The sequence below is a fragment of the Notolepis coatsorum genome, assembly GCF_963971535.1.
Source record: "Notolepis coatsorum genome assembly, chromosome: 4".
Taxonomy (NCBI): domain Eukaryota; kingdom Metazoa; phylum Chordata; class Actinopteri; order Aulopiformes; family Paralepididae; genus Notolepis; species Notolepis coatsorum.
Window position 1 is genome coordinate 56,226,601 of NC_140168.1, and position 21,536 is coordinate 56,248,136.

General features: G+C 47.2%; 1 protein-coding gene across 1 annotated transcript in view; it reads left to right on the forward strand.

The window, feature by feature from the left end:
* Positions 1–14,730, forward strand: part of epb41a (erythrocyte membrane protein band 4.1a) — a gene marked incomplete at its 5' end in the record, with an annotated part of 94,820 nt that extends 80,090 nt beyond the window's left edge. Inside the window, 2 exons of the mRNA XM_084312940.1 lie at positions 1,261–1,387; positions 14,617–14,730. Coding sequence (XP_084169066.1) covers positions 1,261–1,359 — 99 coding nt within the window. The 3' untranslated portion in view covers positions 1,360–1,387; positions 14,617–14,730. The remainder of the gene's footprint in view (positions 1–1,260; positions 1,388–14,616) is intronic.
* Between the last annotated feature and the right edge of the window lie 6,806 nt (positions 14,731–21,536).

Consider the following 21,536-nt stretch of genomic DNA (forward strand, 5'->3'; position numbering starts at 1 on the left):
TATATATATTTTTTTTTTTTTATCATTCTTTCCAAAAGAAAAGAGGCCTAGAAGCGTGGCTAACACTAATGGCATGCATACCAGAGGCTAACTGCCTACGAAAACAGGCACAGAGGCACTGAAAGAGGATTTCACCCATCTAATGAACACACTAGACTAGACAAATATCAAGATGTATCCATCAGTGGACCAATTGCATGCTTTTGCAGAGCACAAGAAGCCTTCAGTCGACTCCTTCAGACATTAAGCACCCCCACAGCCCAAATGGAATAAAAAAAAGGTTTAAAAATATTAAAAAAAATGTTGTCGACCAATAGTCGACTAATGGCACATTTTGGCCAATCCTAGTCGACCATCCAAATCCTTAGTCGGGGACAGCCCTACGAGGTATAAAGATGGTGACTTTCTGAGATTTTGAGCAGGATGTGAAGTGACTCTGATTGGTTTAAAATGGTCTTCATGTTTGAACTACATCGCCACCTACTGCTTTGGCATTGTACTACATGTATATAGTAGACGAGACAAAACGACGTCTAACTTAACTCTAACTTGCCTGCCAATACGTAGCGTTCTGAAAAGCGAAATGAAACGAAATGAAATGGCCCTAATGTAACCGCAGCCTCAGGGAGCTCCGGCCAAGTGTTTAGAACGGGGATCAAAGGAAAAAGATCAAAGGATCAAAACCAGAGAATTCTCGGGTATGGCGCTCAACCGTTGGTGGCGAAAACCTGACTTATCTCTGGTTTGGCGGTCAATGAGTTAAGAGTGTTCACAGTAAATGTACTTCAACAAAGCAATGAAACATGACAACGTCGAGGCTTAAAGCAGTGCTTCACCTTCAGGTTTTTTATCCTCCCACATGGTTATTTTTAAGTATATACTGTACTTTTTTTGTTGAGAATTAGACTTTTAAATAGTTTTATGTGCTAGCACTTCAGCATTGCAAGTGCAATCAATGGGGGTATTTGGACAAAATGCAACTAAATTAAGGCAAATGACCCCCAAACAACCTTATATATCGAGTGTGTTTTGCCATCCACCACTTGGGTGGAACACTATCATGTGTGTTTGTCTTGGGTCTAGCAATAACAAATGATTGGGGAGTATTTATTGACCTAATTACTCCCGTGGAATGTGTGTGCATTTGCATATCAAGTTGGCGTTTTCCACACGCATAATAACCCATTTTATTACAATCATAAATCCCTTCGTATTTACCCCCCGCCCCCCCTGGTTTCTCCTTCTGCTCCTCTCCTTAAGGCTTTGGCTCAGGCCATAAAGGAGGCGAAGGAGCAGCACCCAGACATGTCCGTGACCAAGGTGGTTGTACACCAGGAGACGGAGATCACCCCTGAGTGAAGGACACACTGAGCTGCGCCACGGTCAGGTGAGTCATACAGTACATGTATACTAGAACCAGAGACTTACACTGTAAAAATCAAACAAATAGGAAAACATGTGCTCAACAGGATGAGGTTCTTGTGTCAATGTGTGACAGGATCTCAAAATCGCTCCCCGTGGTTCAAGATACCCTTCACTTGTTTCTTGAACGTCTCATTTGGCTGATTTTTCATTGATATGAAAAAAATATATGATTCATTCATAATGATGGCATTTTCAAATGATTGTCCATTTGTCCTACAAGTCATTTTTACTTGACACACTGCAGCTCTTTATTAGATTTATTTAAATTGTATTATATATTTGTATATCTTATATGTACTATAGTAGTATATATAGTATAGTATAGTATATATATAGTATAGTATAGTTGTCCAATTATCTAGCAGTCTCAGTCAATGAGTCAACTAGATGTCCCCCTTGGAAGGGTGTGGGCGAAATGACTTATACTCAAACCATTGAAACAATTCGGACTTTATAAGAATGTTCGTTTATTTGGACTTTGATGTCCAGCATCCAATTCATCCTTGTTGTAATAATCACCAGGTGGTCAATTAAACAAGTGGTTAGCTTGTAGCTGATAGTTAGTAGCAGCTTACATCCAAGCATTAGTGGATAATGTTAGTAGAGGTCGATATGGTATTTGGTAATGTTCAACCAAGTCGACTTGATAATAGTTTGTTGATAGTTAGGTTGCAATTTAGCAACCGCTGGTACTTGATAGTGTAGCCAGACGTTTAGCCAGGTAACAGTTAGCCAGATGTTAGTCAGTCTGCATGTAGTTAGTCTATAGTCAGCATGTACATTCAGTCAGCGTTTAGTCAGTCAGCATACAATCAGACGTTAGTCAGATTATTTACCTATACAAAGGAAAGGAAATAAACGGCATTAATTAGTAACTAGATATATGAATTAAAGAGAAATGCGGATATTAACGGCGCATACAATGCAACGTACCGTTGGCCAGTCAAGAGTTCGCCCACAGGGCTTTTCACCTTACAGTCTAGGCTCAGAGTGTCACTTAAATAGAGCGACACGCCGGCGCAGAGACAGCTTACCTGCTCAGAGTCGCAATACGTACTCCAAAGTGCGTCCACTAGGCGGCACCAGATAATAATTAACTCATGCAATAAATGTATACAATAAATGTTACTCATGATAATAATGAAGGATAATAATGATAAATATATTGGGAAAAACGTCGGATAATTCTCCACCTCCCACTTAGTTTTCTACAAGTGATCCCGGTCTATATTATTATTATTTCTTTACAGGGGCACGAAGAATTAAACTATGCCGCATTTACGGTGGTAGCACAAGCGGCTCCTGCGAAAACTACTCAGGTTCCATCGGCATCGGGTGATTCTTGACGTCCTCAATCCTGCCAGAAACAGGCGACTTTCGACGTCCTTCTTTGTGCCAGAAACAGGCGACTTTCGACGTCCTTCTTTGTGCCAGAAACAGGCGACTTTCGACGTCCTTCTTTGTGCCAGAAACAGGCGACTTTCGACGTCCTTCTTTGTGCCAGAAACAGGCGACTTTCGACGTCCTTCTTTGTGCCAGAAACAGGCGACTTTCGACGTCCTTTGCGCCAGAAACAGGCGACTTTCGACGTCCTTCTTTGTGCCAGAAACAGGCGACTTTCGACGTCCTTTGTGCCAGAAACAAGGCGACTTTCGACATCCTTTGTGCCAGAAACAAGGCGACTTTCAACGTCCTTTTTTGGTCATTGTTCCTCGAATGGTAGAAGTACCACCAACCTCCTGACGTCCCTGTGGAGGACGGTGGTGGGGCACACCCCGACGTGACGATCACGCTTGGGATGACCGGCGGTAACGGGAAGGCTATGGCAAGTCCTTACTTCCATGTCTCTGATGACACCCTTTGGGTCAGGGTGAGTCTTTATCACTCGGCCCAGTCGAAACTGGCCTCTGTGTGCGTTCTGGTCCGCAAGCCAGACCAGGGCCCTCATTCATCAACGTGTTCTACGCACAGATCTGTGCTTACCCTGTGCGTACGATCATTTCTAAGCAAAGAGTGGGATTCATCAATTTCGATTTGAACTTGACTCCGTCCTTACATCTACGCACAGGTCAGACCAGGCGTACCTCGCGCCCAGTGGTAGAATATCGTTACTACGCATAAGCACTCCTCAGTCCTGCATTAGTTTCAAGGCGGAAATAAGCTTCCGTGCATTAGTGTTCAACTTCTGTATGACCCGTAATTCATTATAGTTCATTGTAAAATAGCGACAGTAGTGTAATTATAACGGGCTCACACGCGAACAAGAGGTTGGCCTGCTTGTTTGGCAAATTATTTTGTGTGTCATGATTCCAAATAAGATTGGTCACGAAATGCTTTCTACTTCAATTTGTTGGTTAGAATAGATGACCTCCGTTGAAACTTCACTGAGACTAACAGTCTATTTGTGAGCTCCCGCACAGATGTGATGATAATAATAATAACAATAATAATAATAGCTTCATTTTATATAGCGCCTTTCAAGAGACCCAAGGTCGCTTTACATAGATAGGGGGGGGGGGGAATAACAAAGTAACAAACATAGTGGACAGACACACAACATATATATATGATGATGGAATTCATTCAAGATCCTCTCCACCCTCGGGTCTTTGCCACCGCGGCACGGTCCATCGTGATATTGGAGATGGATCGACCAATAGACTGTTACTGTAGCTGTCAAAGCTCCATCACAAATGCAGTTATGTGAATAGAAAGGGATTCCACTCAGTCAATGTTGCGATGCGCATTTGCCTGATACATGTTATTGCTGGATGCCGGGAGGAAGGCGATGCTGAATGTTTTCTATTCATTAAATAAAACGGATACTTTTTGCAAGGGTTTACTGACTGTCATACAAATGATCAACCAACTACATACTGTAACTTTTCAGTGCACGTTCTTATTTACATTGTGACAACAGCCTTGTGAGTTCCCGCAGTGACCCGCACACAGACATGATGGAATTCAAGTTCATGTTTGTATTGATCACATATAGGCAGGCTACACATGGCGTATCTGCTATACATGGCAGTAAGATTCATTGTTCTTGTATAGCTCTCGTATTATTGTTTATGTAGGCTACCCAATACTGACATCAAAATGGATTGTAGTATGCCTCTAGAAATCATATGCAGCAGGTAGAAAATTGACGGGAGATCCATCGCGATTTGGAATCAAATTGAGGAGAACTTTAATCCCTGGGTATTAATCAAACAACACGGGAAAAGGCAGTCATATTCCAGCGCGGTCTTTATTAGCCGACAACAAAATAGATGCCTCTAAAAATCATATAGCCAATCGAACACAACTAATAAAGGCATTCATATTACAGCACGGTTATAATGACACACAACCAACGCCAAACAGTGGTCAACGAACGGTCTTTATTAGTATTTTGAGCTGTCCAGGCAGAATTGCAGCAATGGTCTTAGGGAGCCGTTGATATCTGACATCACCGTTTACAAATCCGCCTTTTATTTATCCCATAATACGCGATAGTGTCTTCTTGGTTCGACAGCAGTGAATTCTCCGTGGAGTTTCTCAGAGTACCGCTCGGGTCAGTCCATTATTTCACATCCCATGGGGGGTGTTTCCTCACTTTCATGACCATATATGGATAATCATGCACGAGCATTGACGGTAGAACAAAGTTCTACGGAGGAGCGTAGAGCCTGCGTACGCACCGTGTGATGAATCCCGACTTCCCTGTGCGTACACTAGTTCTACATTCCGTGCTTACGTGTGGAAATAGAACATATTCTACGTCCACGTTGATGAATGAGGGCCCTGGTCTCCTTCAGTGACATTCCTAGCGGGAATGTGCCACTTTTTCTGGACGAAAAGTTCTGGTCCCGCCAGCTGGCTCCATCGTTTCCAGAACCTGTCCACTTCAATCTGGATTGCTCTCAGACGGACGAAGGGGTAGCTAGCAGACTCGAAACCTCTGGGGTCTCCACAGGGCCTTGCACGTCCCAGTAGGAGAGTGTTGGGGGTGATGACCTCAATGGTGCCATCCCGAAGCTGGGCGTTGGCGCCAATAGGCCTCTCATTTGATAGATTGGCAGCTAGGTATAGGAGGGTTTGGAACTCCAGGGCCGTAAGGCTCCCTTCTTCGCCTATGCTGCTTAGTGCTCTTTTCAATACTCGCACAGCTGCTTCAGCCGCACCATTCCTATGAGGAGAGTCAGCGGGGTGGAACACCCAAGTCCAATCTGTACCAGACTCTGCGGCTTTCTTCTGTACTTTGTTATTGTCGATATTCGCTAGGAACTTATAAAGTTCTTCCAGCGCTGGCTTTGCTCCCACGAAATTAGTCCCTTTATCGGACCAGAGCTTCCTAGGATGGCCTCTCAATGCAGTGAAGCGTTGGAATGTTTTTAGGAAACCTTCAGTCGAGAGGTCTTCCACTATGTCGGCATGTATTGCTCTGGATGCCATGCAGCAGAAAACTACGCACCAGGCTTTCTTACTTGTCCTCTTTTTCACTGAGTCTTTGATCGTGTAGGGACCAAAGAGGTCCAACGTGGTATACTCGAATGGTGCGGCCGGCTCTGTGCGCTCCGGGGGGAGTTCGCTCATGATTTGACGGCACATTTTTGCCTTGTTCTTTCGGCAGTGTATACACGAGTCAATTGTGCTTCGGGCTACTCTTGGCCCCTGCACAACCCAGGCTTTATCTCTCATGCGCAAGAGGGTTCCTGCAATGCCCTCATGGTTTGCCCTGTGAGCATCCTCTGCCAGGAGGATGCTGACCCATTCCCTGTAGGGAAGTAAGGGCACCCCAAGCCATTCTTTGGCCATGGCTTGAACTCTGCTGTGGCACAGCAAGAGTTTGGAGTCCTCCTCTTTGTGGACCACAAGTCTGTCTAGTGTGGTCACGGGGAATTCTGCGCCTTCCTGTGCGGCCAGGCATAGTTCTCTGAATGCGCTTTGCAGTTCGTTTACAGTTAATGCCTCCCACTTTAACAATGTGTGGGTTGGCAAACCTGCTTTCGTCGTCTGGGCCTTCCGGGTCGCCCAGAACTTTAGTGCCCTTCGGATGAAGCCGACGAAGTTGCAGAGTGTCTTGAGAGAACTGTATCTCCTTGGGTTTATCTGGCCTACGAGAGCCCCGCCCCAAAGTTTGTCAGGGGTTCTGTTTGGCGAGATAATGATATCTGATTCTTCTTTTATGGCTGTTTTCTTTTCTTCCCCTGAGCTGGCAAGGGAAGGCATTGTCTTTGCTTGCGCTCTTGTGATAGCAACTGTGAAGGCCTTTCTTTGAAGCCTACTTACTGCGTCTCTCGCAGCGGTAGATACCTCTGAGGCTGATTTCTTTGGCCATTCCTCTTCGGGGTAGGCGAGGAAATCAGGGCCGCATTGCCAAGCAGAGTTCTCTCCGAGTAGCTCTGGGGAGCAGCGGCCTCTTGTGACCAGGTCAGCAATGTTGCGTTCTCCTGGTACCCACCACCAATCAGTGACGGCACCAGCCTTCTGGATCTCTCCGACCCGATTCGCGAAGAATGTCTGGAATCCATAGCTTTCTCTTTGGATGGCTCCCAGCACCGTCTGACTGTCGACGAAGTGGAACCATCTTTCGATTTTGATTCTTCCATGTTTAAGCACATACTTTTTTAGACGGGATGCGAACACCGCCCCACAGATTTCCGCCTTTACTGGATCACCTCTAAGGTCAAGAGGGGCCAGTTTTGCTTTTGACTCCACTAGCCGGGCGACTGCTCCCCCAGACGTCTCCCACCGTAGATACAGTACTGCGCCATAGGAATCACAGCTCCCGTCTGAGAACGTGATCCCCCATGGCTTGCCCAACCAGCCGGCGGGCGTGATACTTCTTGGGAATGTGACGCGGCTCAGGCGAGCATATTCCTTGAACAACTCCACTGCTTTCTCTCGGAGCTCCTGATAGTGGCTGGTCCCAAGTGTCCTTGGTCATTTTTCCAGCCTCCTGGAATGCTCTTCTCACTAGGATCACTCCCTTCTGCTGAGTGGAGTTGTGAGACCAATCTTCTTACAGAGGAACCTTTTCTCGCATAGGCCGTTGGCCCAGTGATAAGCGAGGCATTTGATGCATGCTCCAGCTTTCTTCACCTGGGCTCGTTTCTCAAGTAGTTTCGCCTTCTTGAAGGCCGGGCAGAAGTACAGTCTTTTCCCATGTGCTTCCTCTCCACACATGGTGCACGAGTCCCTCTGGGGCTCCCTTCTTACTTCGCTCACTATCGTTCTTGTAAATGACCGTCTATCACCTCCCCTGTCGCTCAGCCTTTCACGCTGGGTTGGTCTTTCGCCAGCGTGGGTGGCTCCGATCTCCAACTGTGCTAGCCTCTCGAGGATCCTTTCCTGTCCTTTCAGAAATGACAAGAGTCTATCAAAGTAACTTGCGGGTGTGACGCCATTTGCGGGGTCACGCTCATAGGAGATCCACTTCTCTCTCATGCCTATAGGCAGTTTTCTCTATGGCGGCAACAGTTAGGTGGTTTTTGATCACGTCCTCCATCCCAAGGTCTTTTAAGTCGTACAGTGCAGTTTCCACTGCCTGGACCAGGTCAATCATTGGCCTAGGCTGGTTACTCCGTACTGGAGGCACTTCTTCCAGACCTTTGAGGATCAGACTTGCGGTTGTGCTCCTGTCTCCAAAGCGGTTGTCCAGGAGCCTGAAAACGTTGTCCGCTGTTCTGCAGCGATCCAGCCCGAGTTTCTTTCTCAGTGGCTCTTCTACGCTGTCAAGAAGGTGATATAATTTGCATACAGGCAATCCTGATGGTTCGGCTAAAGCCTGGAGGTCCTCCCAATTATCCCGCCAGCGCCAATAGGTCCTTCTGTCGCCACAGAATTTGGGCAGATTGATGGCGGCGAGCTTTATCTTTGGTCGGGCCCCCTGGTGGGCTCTGTGGTGAGCGAGACCTTCCCGCGTTGCGCCCTCATCACCTGGTGGCGTGGCGTGGTCACCTCGTAACTGAGGCATGATAGCGAGGTCAGCGCTCTGGTAAAAATAGGGTTCGCTGCCGGGTTGTCTTACCCGTGGGAGCGAACTCCTGTCGGTATACTCATGAGGCCCACTTCTTGTGGTCTTTGCTCCAAGCTGGAGATGGGTTGCTTTAGGGGCCCCCTCGTGGCTCCCGAAAGGTAAGGGAGAGTCTTTGGAAGTGCCCTCTGTTTGACTACTGTCAAGCTGAGGAGATGACGAGTGGATGTGAAAGACTTCACTTTTGCCGTTGGTGGACGGGGAAGGTTTAGCTTCCGCGGCACGTTGCAGAACATCGTTTGAAATATCAAGTGGGCTGGTTACTTCACCGCCCCTTTCAATGTTGTGTGTCCTTATATCCTCTTCACCCTCATAAGCACTTCCAGTGTCACCCTTTCCACCAGGCTCTAGGAGGGTCGACCACTTGTCCATCAGTGCTGCTCTTTCCTCGTCCAAGTGCCTGTACCGCTTCTCTAATTCAGATATGTTGGGAGTTGGAAGAAGGTATCTCCACTCTCTCACCATTTGTTCGAAGGCGTTGAGTCTTCTCTCCAATTTGTTTCCCTCCAACGCTCTCTTGTCTTGGGGTGCCCATTGGGTGCTGAGTCTCTTTGCTTCTTCCAAGGCCTCCTTGAACTCCACTTCAAGGGGGCCTAATTTTGGTTGAACGAAGCGGGACCATACCTCCGAGAAGATCTTCTTCTCCAGTGCCATTTTCCTCTGCTTGCTTCCGTCTTTCTTTGCTGTGGCGTCGGCTATCACGATAGCATGCGCAGTTCCGTCGGCCTCCTCCAATGCTCCAACATAGTCCCCTGTCGTGTCAACGAGCTTTGCAAACTCTATCTGAAGAGCTTTCCTGTCGTTGACGAGCTCCGCTGGCGATGCGGTGTCAACATTGTCAGCTACCTGGTTGGCTCTCCTTGTGAAAGCTGTTTGCGCCGCAGTACGCCTCTTCTTTAGCTCTTCCACATCTACACCCTCCATCTTGTCCCAGTCAGCCGTTGCCCCAACTGGAGCTCTTTTTGCGGCTGAGTCACTGGTCGCAGGCAGTAGTAAACAATGGGGTTAACAGTCAGAAGCACAGTTTGTACAGTTGGCGTGTAGCAGTGTGATTACAATGACACTGCTCCAAGCAGGAGATAATGACGGGACCGTATAGTGGGTCAACGTAGTGTCGCTTCACTCACTTGAAACCTGGTAATGGCCACAATGAGAGTGAACAAGTAGGATAGAGTAAATGAGCACCGTTACAGCTTTTGGTTAATCCATTCATAGTACAGTTCACTGCGTTTGGAGCAACAATATAATTGCACAGTTCAACACAGCCATGGCATAGGCGTGTCAATGATAATGTTCACAGCGTTTGGAGCAACAACGTAGTTGCTTGGTTCAACACAGCCAAGGCATAGGGGTGTTAATGATAATGTTCACAGCGTTTGGAGCAACAACGTAGTTGCCTAGTTCAACACAGCCAAGGCATGGGTGTCAATGATAATGTTCACAGCGTTTGGAGCAACAACTTAGTTGCTTGGTTCAACACAGCCAAGGCATAGGTGTCAATGAAAATGTTCACAGCGTTTGGAGCAACAACGTAGTTGCTTAGTTCAACACAGCCAAGGCATAGGTGTCAATGAAAATGTTCACAGCGTTTGGAGCAACAACGTAGTTGCTTAGTTCAACACAGCCAAGGCATAGGTGTCAATGATAATGTTCTTTAGCTAGCATTGGTGGCCAGCAGTGTTAGCATTCTTTGGCTAACAGCGTTAGCATTGGCAGCTAGCGGTGTTAGCATTCTTTGGCTAACAGCATTAGCATTGGTGGCTAGCAATGTTAGCAGTCTTTGGCTAACAGCGTTAGCATTGGTGGCTAGCGGTATTAGCATTGGTTGGCTAATGGCTAGCGTTTAGCATTGGCAGCTAGCAGTGTTAGCAGTCTTTGGCTAACAGCGTTAGCATTGGTGGCTAGCAGTATTAGCATTAGTTGGCTAATGGCTAGCGTTTAGCATTGGCAGCTAGCAGTGTTAGCAGTCTTTGGCTAACAGCGTTAGCATTGGTGGCTAGCAGTATTAGCATTGGTTGGCTAATGGCTAGCGTTTAGCATTGGCAGCTAGCAGTGTTAGCAGTCTTTGGCTAACAGCGTTAGCATTGGTGGCTAGCAGTATTAGCATTGGTTGGCTAATGGCTAGCGTTTAGCATTAACATTGGATGGAATTCGGCGACCCCACCACTTCAAGCAACCAGCATGTGGGCGGAATATGGCGATTCCAACCCAATAAGCAGTCAACATCAACGTTTCACTTCCCTTGAGCTGACCGCGTCCTCTCCAATGTGCCCCGTCGTGTGTATCCACTCCGTCCTGGTTCCACCTTGACGTTGATGGGTATCTCACGCGGCACTTCCTTCTGCGTTCCGTCCGTCCCGTCTCGTAGCGGGCGCGTGCGGTAAATAATTGTCCAATTATCTAGCAGTCTCAGTCAATGAGTCAACTAGATGTCCCCCTTCGAAGGGTGTGGGCGAAATGACTTATACTCAAACCATTGAAACAATTCGGACTTTATAAGAATGTTCGTTTATTTGGACTTTGATGTCCAGCATCCAATTCATCCTTGTTGTAATAATCACCAGGTGGTCAATTAAACAAGTGGTTAGCTTGTAGCTGATAGTTAGTAGCAGCTTACATCCAAGCATTAGTGGATAATGTTAGTAGAGGTTGATATGGTATTTGGTAATGTTCAACCAAGTCGACTTGATAATAGTTCGTTGATAGTTAGGTTGCAATTTAGCAACCGCCGGTACTTGATAGTGTAGCCAGACGTTTAGCCAGGTAACAGTTAGCCAGACATTAGTCAGTCTGCATGTGGTTAGTCTATAGTCAGCGTTTAGTCAGTCAGCATACAATCAGACGTTAGTCAGATTATTTACCTATATAAAGGAAATAAACGGCATTAATTAGTAACTAGATATATGAATTAAAGAGAAATGCGGATATTAACGGCGCATACAATGCAACGTACCGTTGGCCAGTCAAGAGTTCGCCCACAGGGCTTTTCACCTTACAGTCTAGGCTCAGAGTGTCAACTCTTCCAGGGCTATTTTGTATTTAGGAAATCCCTGAACATGATATTGCATTGGTTTGTGATAGATTATTAGTTACTGGGTATTTCAAAGTACCTCATATTTGGTGCCATTTTAAAGCTAACAACTAGGGCTTTCCAATGATATAAAATAAGTGTATGATTATCATCATAATTTTTATTATTATGGTTCATATGTAGTTGCACTTGAACTTGTTGAAATTAAACTTGGAAGATAAAAATGTATTAAATTACACTTTCCTTGCTTAAATCAGATTTATGTATATTGAATGAAATGTAGACAATCTTGTTGGCAATATAGAACAGCTGACAGATTAGAAATAGCATCTATTGTTCAAAAGTTATTAATTAATTAATGAAACTAGATTTGATAAAAGAAATTAAAAATTTTTTGTACATATTGTGATGATAATTATAAAACGTTCATGTGTGTGTTAAAATTTTTCCTCAAACTTACCCCATTATCTTCATAGAGCCTTGTCTTCCTTCTAGAACCTCTCCCTTCTTGAAGGTTTTGTCCTGGGTAGGGAATGACTGCGCTGTTCCTGGATCTCAGCCGGTGCTGTTAGCATCTGCACTAGCATGGGAGCTAGTTCCAGCATCTAGACACTGCCGTCAATTCTAAGTTGATAAAATGAGATATGTTACATATAGGAATATGACCCACTAATGAATACACTAAATACAGCAATGTGGCTTATTTGAAAACACTGCATTTGCGAAATAAATACGTCAACTGTGTTGCCGTTAGCCGTGCGTTAGCCCGCAGCTAGCGCTGATGCTACCTAAACCACAGGAAGTTTTCCTCAGGGAAGATCTGTATGCGCCCACGGTACATTTCAAAACAAGCTTTTTGATGGAAAATATGACCAGAATCTCTGGAAAAACATCTCACAAACACTATAGACGGTCATAAAAGTTAACGAATGCTATAAGAAGTCCAACAGATTAGTATAAATAGTACTTACAAGGTTGTTTCGAAATCTAGAGCAGAGCGGGTTTTCCCCGTAGGAATTTACTCTGCGACCGGTCGCGCTGGAGGAAAGTTTGGAAAAACGGGAGCTGTGGTCGACGGAGGCTTTTATAGACTTCCGGTCAGAGCTGCGGATTGATATTTGCTGTGTGTGTGGGGGCCGGTGTTCCTAATATGGTCACAAAAAATGGTGTCCCTCCGCCAAAAAATGAGAAAATAGTGCCGAAAAGAAAAGACAGCGCGCTATTGTACGGATCCGTGTCGGACGCTCTGGAAGAGTTTTAAATAGAGCGACGCGCCGGCGCAGAGACAGCTTACCTGCTCAGAGTCGCAATACGTACTCCAAAGTGCGTCCACTAGGCGGCACCAGATAATAATTAACTCATGCAATAAATGTATACAATAAATGTTACTCATGATAATAATGAAGGATAATAATGATAAATATATTGGGAAAAACGTCGGATAATTCTCCAATAGTATAGTATAGTATATAGTATAGTATATAGTATATATATAGTATATAGTATATATAGTATATATATAGTATATAGTATAGTATAGTATATAGTATATACTTTTTTATTACTGCATGTTTCATAACATTACTCACTCACTCACTCTCCATCCCCCTCTCTCAAACCCCGCCCTGTTTTCTTGATCAACAAAAGGGGGCGGGATCGAGATAGGTCAATTGAACCTCCCTCCCTCTCCACCTGCCACTGTGGCGTCGTTATCTGTGTGTTCTCAGCTCTTACCCTGACCCGCCCCTCTCCCCTCCTCCCCCGTGTCCTACCCTCTTGTTACCGTCACAGTGAATAAACGCTTGATGCACTTCAAACAAAGCACCCGTTTGCTGGACCCAATAATGTGGGAAGGGATGCCCCTTCACCCAGAGACAAATGGATAGAAATGGGAGGAGTAGAGGACAGAGTATTTACAACCCATTTACTCTGCACTGTAAATCAGTCAGTAGCCGCTATCCATGCTTCTCTTATTGGCACACAAACACATTGCCTGCTTTCTGGCTCTGTTGGGTTTACGAGCAAAGTCTGTGTTTTTGATATAGCTGGATATAAACCTTTTCCTTTTTTTTTTTTACGGGGGAGCGCCAGAGAGCATGAGCGGGAATTACTTTTAAAAAGGAGCAATCTCAATGGCTTTATTAAGGGCTCACAACAGTGGTTAAACACAGCGGATTGTTCTAAAAGAGAAGTCGTAATGACTATATGGATAATGGCAGCAGTCGCCACCCTAATTACACCATCTGAAGTGATTACCACATAACAATTGTGTAGAGACAGTGGCCCAACAGTGACCAAACCGAATGATGTAAACAATATAATGGCAACACTTTTCAACGATCAGTATTAATGAGTCAGTCAAGAACCCCCGGTTATGGACGAGACGCCCGGCAGCATTTCTCATGCCCAACTTGCACAACGGCGCAATTTTTGCAGCGCCCGTTAAACGGCATGGATTTAGTTCTAACGGTTTACCCTCTGGTGTGTTCCAACATGAAAGCGGGCACCTCCGCATGAGGTCTGTGGAACAGCGGTGCCCATGTGGCTTTGATTGTGACCTTGTTTGTGCAAGTTAAAGCGTCCAGGCCCGGGGCGTCTGGTGCTGTTTAGCCAGCTGCCAGGGTGGTATGTAAACACGGCGTTCCGTACCTCCCCCCGGTTCTCCTCCCGTCCCGCCAGGGGAAAGAAGCCCCCAGCCCCTCCCCCACCCACTCGGGCGGGGTTTGCGCCGCGTCTCGAGACATGCGTGCAAGCGAGTGCTGCTTTGTTTTAAGTCGGTATTCAATCAACTTCACTGTGTTTACATCGGCATGAAGCCTGAGAACAACCCTAACAGTCCATCGTCGCTCCATCCCATCCTGAACACCACACTGCTGCTCCGCTCTCTGCTGTGCCTGGGAGGGGGGGGGGGGGGGGCTGCTTCTCTCTCTCCCCACACAGCATATTGATCATCAGCACCACTGACAGGGGTGTGGTTCTAGTTTTGTAGTTCTAGTCATATCTTTGGCCGTGGCTGGTTTCACTCATGTTTCCATGGCCTTAGGGAAGTGCTGACTGAGGGGGGAGATACAGCTGTGAGTTAGAATCCACTGAAGTTCTCACTGTCTCTCTGTCTCTCTCTTCTATCTCCACCTTGAAGCAGATACCGGGCGACCGAACATCTACCCGCCTCCTCCTCCCCTCTGTGTCACCGCTCCCGCGCCTTTTACCTCGGACCCCCTCCCCCCCACCTTCACACACCGGACTGCACCGCCTTGGAAGAATTAAACACCAGAGGGAACAAGCCTTGGCTTTGAACTATGAACTTTGACCTCCCCGCCTCTGGAGCTCGACTGGAAGAGGAGAGGAACTCCCCGAGACCCCCCCCCCCCCCCCCCCCAGGACTCTACCCACAATCCCTCCTTTCTCCGTCCCACTCACTGCCAAGAAGCTGAACCACTGGACTTGCTGAAGAAAATAAAAAGTACTTTTTCAAAAACAAAAAAATCTTAAATTTAAATAAAACAAAAGCGTTTGTGAATTGTATTACTCTCCAATTTGTCTGGAGATTTTAAAGAGAAAAAAAATATTCCAAGGGCATTTGGTCTTATCTTGCTGAGATCACAGGTCGTTTATTGATATTTTTCTACGGCTTTTCTTACCGTTGTAATCGGGTGTCGATACAGTATCTCCGAGGTGTCGTTTTTAAAAGACTGGTTCTGAACAGCGATAAGACAGGGATTGTGGGCTGATTTTTCTTGGGCCTCTACAACATCAGGATGCATCAGGATCCCTCTTTTAAAGTTTTAACACTCAGCAGAGTGTTTTTTTGGCATCATCTCTTTGTACAGTAAAAGTTTACTTTATTTTCCCTCTCGATGTGAACAAATATTTTTTCAATGTATGTGTAAAAAAGATTGATTTTATGGAAGAGGGGGGCGGGGCCAAATGAAGTCCCCTCCCCTCCTTTTGAAGTTATGACTTGATAATCTGGTGAACGATATTTACACTTTTACTTTTTTCCTAATTGTTTTAGTTGTCGTTGTCGTTGTTGTTGTTGTCGTAATAGTCCTTTGTCACAATAGAAGGGGGCTTTCACTGGGACCAAGGAGACAGCGTTGTGTCGAAATGACGCAATTTTTAATTTATTTCTCTCGTCGTATTTTTTCTGTGTTATGTATTCTGCATTTTAGAGAGCCTGTGCTTTTTCCGGCGCAGGTATACACTTTGTAGTCTCATAGTTTTGTATTAGAGGGCAGATCAACAGAGCATTCCAATCACCAGCCAGCTAACAGCTCTATCTGTTTCTACCGGGGTGTGCGTTTGGCGTTGGCACCCCCCCCCTTTCCTGCCCGGCAGAAGTGAACAGTTTCTTGTATTTCTACTTTTCTACCAAAGGGGGCAGTGTGTACTCGTCCAGCCTGGGACAGCTGGGAAATGATTTATGCTAAATCCGAACAGGTTTGGGATCAATTAAATTTGATTAGCTAGAGTGGATTTGATTGGCAATAAAGCCGCTGGTGCAGAAGTGCGGAACTGGTGCCACATGAGAAGCAAGAGAGGGGGACCCACGGTTGTTACCGGAGGCGGGGGAGCTGGCTAAAGTTGTACGCATCGGTAATATGAACAGCAGCACAATATTTTAATGTTGTCGGGGGTTATTTTTCTAAAAAGATTTTGTATGCTTCTTCTGTGCTTCTGTGTTTACAACCCAAACCTTAAGCCTGTGAACAGCGTTGAAGGCTTAGGAGCAAATAAATTCACACTGCCCCTTAAAAAAGTACAGCACACACAGTTTGTAATGTTTTTTTGTTGTCTATTTTAAAAACATGATGCTTTTTTTTTAGTACCACTATTATTCTGTACAGAACCCTGCTGTGTTGTAGGTCTTTTCGATGTGCCGTCTTCTTCTTCACTGTGTCACTCCCTTTTCTATTTAGGCTCAGACGTAGGAAACAAGCAAGCAAACATTTACTCTGTTTCTTTCTTGGTAGCTAAAGCCCATCTCTCTTTACCGCATCTGAAAAGAGTTAAACATGTAATAAAAGAGCACCATGCACTGAATAAACACAAAATGTAGACACCTAAACTTTCACACGTAGCCTGTTGTGTGTCCACTCAATATTCCACTTTTGTTCCACATCTGTTCTTTAAGCTTGATGAGAGGATCGCTGTACTTTAAAAGGAACACACCAACATCACGGGAAATGATTACAGTCTTCTCCATAGTCAGACAAGAAGATAGATACCAATTTCCTCTCTGTACGTTCAGGAGAAAGCTATCCAGCTGCAAGCTAGCCTAGCTTAGCGTTAATGAATGGAAGCGAATATGGACCAAGACGGTAAAGTGCATTTCCCATAATGTTGGCATGTTCCTTTAAAAGTTTAACCCTTTCCAGTGTTCTTTTTTAATCTTCTCTCGGAATTCCAACTTCTATCTGAATAGAATAGATATCTAGAACTTGATAGCTTTCAATGAACAGTACCTACACAAGTTTTATTTTTAATTTTATTTTAATCACATAGTGTAAATATGGGGTAGTTCTATACTCATTATTCGCATACCCCACAAGTTTCATTTATGGGTAAAAACTAGGGATGCTCGATATTGGCTTTTTTACCGATACCGATATTCCGATATTGTCCAACTCTTAATTGCCGATACCGATATCAACCGATATCAACCGATACCGATATATGCAGGGTTTCCCCGTCCAAAAAACGTTATAATTTCAGGTAACTAATAATTTCACTGGATATATATATAACAAATATTGTTATTGTTTTTTTTTTTTTTTTTAACCGATACCGATATTTTCCGATATCACATTTTACTGCCGATATCGGCCGATAATATTGGTCGGCCGATAATATCGGACATCCCTAGTAAAAACGCCAATGTACGCCAATGTTTGCAAATATTACCAATGTCAACACATTTTACAGCCACAAGATACAGCAAATACAATTTAAAACTTGTATTTACCTGTTGTCTAATGTTTGTCCTTGTATCAAGTTCAATCAAACATGTATAACTTTAAAACATGTCTCTATTCCTATTTATTTATTTATTCATTCAGTTATGGTAATGGTCCGAACATTTCGTTTAATGGATTGCCCCATTGTACGTTTTCTAAATGTATTGTATTGTATGTATTTGGGAGACACAGTAGAGAGAGACTCCCTGGTAAAAAAAAGGAGGAATAGAACAGAACAGAATACAATACAATACCTACAGTATATTGTCCAGGAACAATCTGGAAAACACAATCACATTGCGAGTTGTTATGGAAAATATTAAAGGACAAAGGATGAGCTATTGTATAATAATTCTGAGTCGTTATTAAAAATAGGAAAACATAGTTTATTTCATCTGTGGCCACAGTGAAAGGACAGTTTACAATCAGAGACAACGTGTTCACACACGAGTGTCTGACCATAAAGTGACCAAGAGGTCTGGTCAGACGTAACATTAATACACAGTTTCAAGACGTAACATTAGACATTCAGATATGACTGAAAGTATAAACAAACTGGGTTCAGTTAGGGAATGTAATAACACAACCTTGCTTTGGCTGGCTAGGAGGAGACAATATAACGAAAGGTTATCCTATAACCTAGTTATATGAATATTGGCTGAGCGTCTCGCTCTTCGCCATAATGAGATATCTCTTATATCCAGCACCTACCGTGCTCATTAACAAAACAATGCACCCATGCACCTGACCAGGCCCCGCCCCAGTGTCCTCCTATAAGACACCAGACATGGTCACACTCCCCCTTCCTCGGGAAAAAGTTTCCATCATAGAAAACCCAACCAAGGGACCTCAGGGCGCTAAGAACGAGACGCTCAGCCAGTATTCATATAACTAGGTTATAGGATAACCTTTCATTATATAGCATTACTGGCCTCGCGTCTCGCTCTTCGCCATAATGAGATATGGGGCAGAGCAGACGCGTGGCCCGACAAGTGTACCACCTGAGGACCCGCAAGCCCCACTACCACGGGGGAGGGGAGTCCCGTCCACCCGCCCGTCCTAGTGAAGGGGGGGCGGCAGTCAACTCCACCAAAGTGCGAAAAAAGAGGGAACCAGAGACCCCTAAAAACGCACAGCACAGGCGGGACCACGTGTGACACATCACCCCGTGGCACACACCCCTGCTAACCCACCGAGAGGCAGACGCAGGGGAGGTCCCAGACCTCAGAACCGCCTGGGAGACAGAACCCCCAGTCATATCCATGAGGTAAAACCTAACGAAGGGACCCGGGGAGGACCAGGAGGCCGCAGCACAGATGTCCTCCACCGAGGCCCCCCCTAACAAGGCGGCAGAGGCTGACACCCCCAGGGGGGGCCTGTCCAGCCAACGTGTAGCAAAGGGCAATGCCCTCGCACAACCAATGTGACAGGCGCTGCTTGGACAGTGCCTTACCAGCGCGAGGGCCACCGTAACAAACAAAGAGCTGATTGGTAGCCCTGAGGTCCTGAGTCCGACTGAGGTAAACCCCCAAAGCCCGGACGGGACACGACAGGTGAAGGCTCGCCTCTAACTCACCAGCGTGAGGAGGCGGATGAAACGCCTGAATCACAATATCCCTGGAGCGAAAAGAGCTCCGGATATTTTTTGGATTAGGCCTCAGAGTCGCACCGCTATTGACACGAATAGACAAGCACTCAGGCCGCACCGAGAGAGCACACAGCTCACCCACGTGCTTAGCGGAGGTGATGGCCAGCAGGAACGCAGTCTTGAAAGACAGCTGTTCCAAAGACGCCTGCTCAAGAGGCTCAAACGGGGCCTCAGACAACCGGCCGAGGACCAGTTGGAGGTCCCACTTGGAGACAGAGAACGTTCCACCGGCTTGAGACGCCGAGCACCAAGCAGGAACGTCCCACGAGAGGGTGGCTGAACAACGTTCCGCCCCCACACTCGACCATACGCCACTCCCCAGCGTAAGCCGTGGTAGAGGACGGAGCGCGCGCGCGCGTACCGGATAGCGTTAACCACAGAATAGTCAAGACGTATTCCCCCCCAGATTCACACTGTCAGCAGCCAGAGTTCCGCGTGCCTGAGAGAGGGCCCGCGGTGACCACGGAACAGGCCACGGCGGGGCCACACAGAGCTGAATCAGGGCCGGGGACCACACAGCTGAGCCCCGGCCCGGCACAACCAGGACCAAGTCCCGCGCTCCCGACGTACCCGCCCCAACAGCTGAGCTATCAGGTGTAAGGGGGGGGAAAGCGTACAGAATCCCGGACGGCCACGGAATCGGTCCCAGACCTGCCCGACTATGTCTGGACGTAATCCCCACTCATCAGGGTGAGGATCGCCCCGCGACATCACACCTGCACCCACATTCACCCTGCCGTGGGATGTGGAGAGCCCTCAGGCTGCGCAGATGGAGAACGCCCATAGCCAGAGCTCGACCGCCGCCCGGTGCAGACGGGGGGAGCGTACTCCTCCCTGTCTGTCGATATACGACGCTGACGTCGTGTTGTCCGTCCTGATCAAAACATGCTTGCCCACCACAAGGTGGCAGAGCCGTTTGAGGACCAGAAGGACTGCCTTCAATTCCAACACATTGAATGTAGGGCAGACTGGGCAGCATGGTCTTGCCAGCTGCCCCCTACTGCGTTGGCCCGACACGTCCCCCCCCCACACCGTGACGTGTGACAGCTTGCTGCTCATGGGGACCCCGCTGGTGAGGGCCCCAGGCCCTCCCCAGAGGGCGAGGTCCCCCAGTACTGACATGGGAACCTTCAGCCGCTTCCACTTGCCTCTCACCGGGTCTATTTCCATACTGGAAAACCACCTCTGTATCCTCCTCATGAAGAGGAGGCCAAGAGGGACCACAGAGTGAGCGTGCCGAGAACACCCACTCGCCGCCGCTCTGAGAGGGATGCCCATATAGACCTTGAGCTTAGAATAAGCCCAAGTACTCCACCCGTTGACTGGGAAGAGGAGTACTCTACTTCCAGTCTACAGCAAAACCCAGGCTGGTGAGGAATTCCACCACCTGCCTGGTATGAGACCTGGCGATCTACCCTGACCGGCCAAGGACCAGAACGTCGTCCAGGGCAGAATACACTTCGTAACCCCCGACGACGCAGAGGCCCCAGTGCGGTCTCCACGCACTTGGTGAAGATGCGGGGAGCCAGAGAATAGCCGAATGGCAGCCTCTGGTACTCATACGCTAAACCCTGCAAAGGAAGCGTAGGTAAGCCCTAGGATGGAAGATCGGGGTGCGAATACGCATCCTACAGGTCTATGGAGGAGAACCAGGCCCCCACCTGACAGCGTTCAACAGGTGGGAGACGGTCAAAATGCTGAACCTTCCATGGGACAGGTCCAGAATGGGTCTGACCCCCCCCCCCCCCCCCCCCCCCCCCATTTCTCGGGCACCAGAGAATACCGAAAGGAAACGCCACGCATCGCGTCCTCCTTTGGGACCACAACGATGGCTTGCTTCGGATTGGATCTCGTCGGCCAGAGCTGTCACTGCTGGTGACCCTGACAATAGGGTCTGTACCAAACCTGAAAACGGGTGGGGTTGTGTAAACACAAGACCCCGCCTCAGCGTTCTCTCCATCCACCTCGACATATGGCACTGCTGTAGCCATATGTGATGATAATCCCAAGCGCACCCGCCGCCACTTGGCACTGGTCCGCCAGAAACCGTAGATAGGCGGCCCGGTCCCACCCGCTGTGCGTTGCCAACCCTGGACTCGCCAACCGCGCAAGCAGGGCGTCTTGTGGAGCTGGGATACCGCACCCCGACACTACCAACGAGGCAATCGCACCCAAGGGGGGACCCCGACAGAAAGGGCCGGTTTGATACGGGGGAAGCTGACATCACACTCTGTGACAAAAGCTCCCCCACTGAACACCTCGCCAGCATGGATTGCTGAGGAACTGTTCTACAGCTGGACATGCAAGGTGTGAGGCCCCCACACTGCCCGATAGGGTGGGTTCCTACACACAGTAGCCCTGCAGTGATATTACTACCACCCAAATCATGCGCGCCTGCCAGACCACTGCCAGTCTTCCGGGAGTGGGAGGCACTAACGTGATACCCGGCCTGGC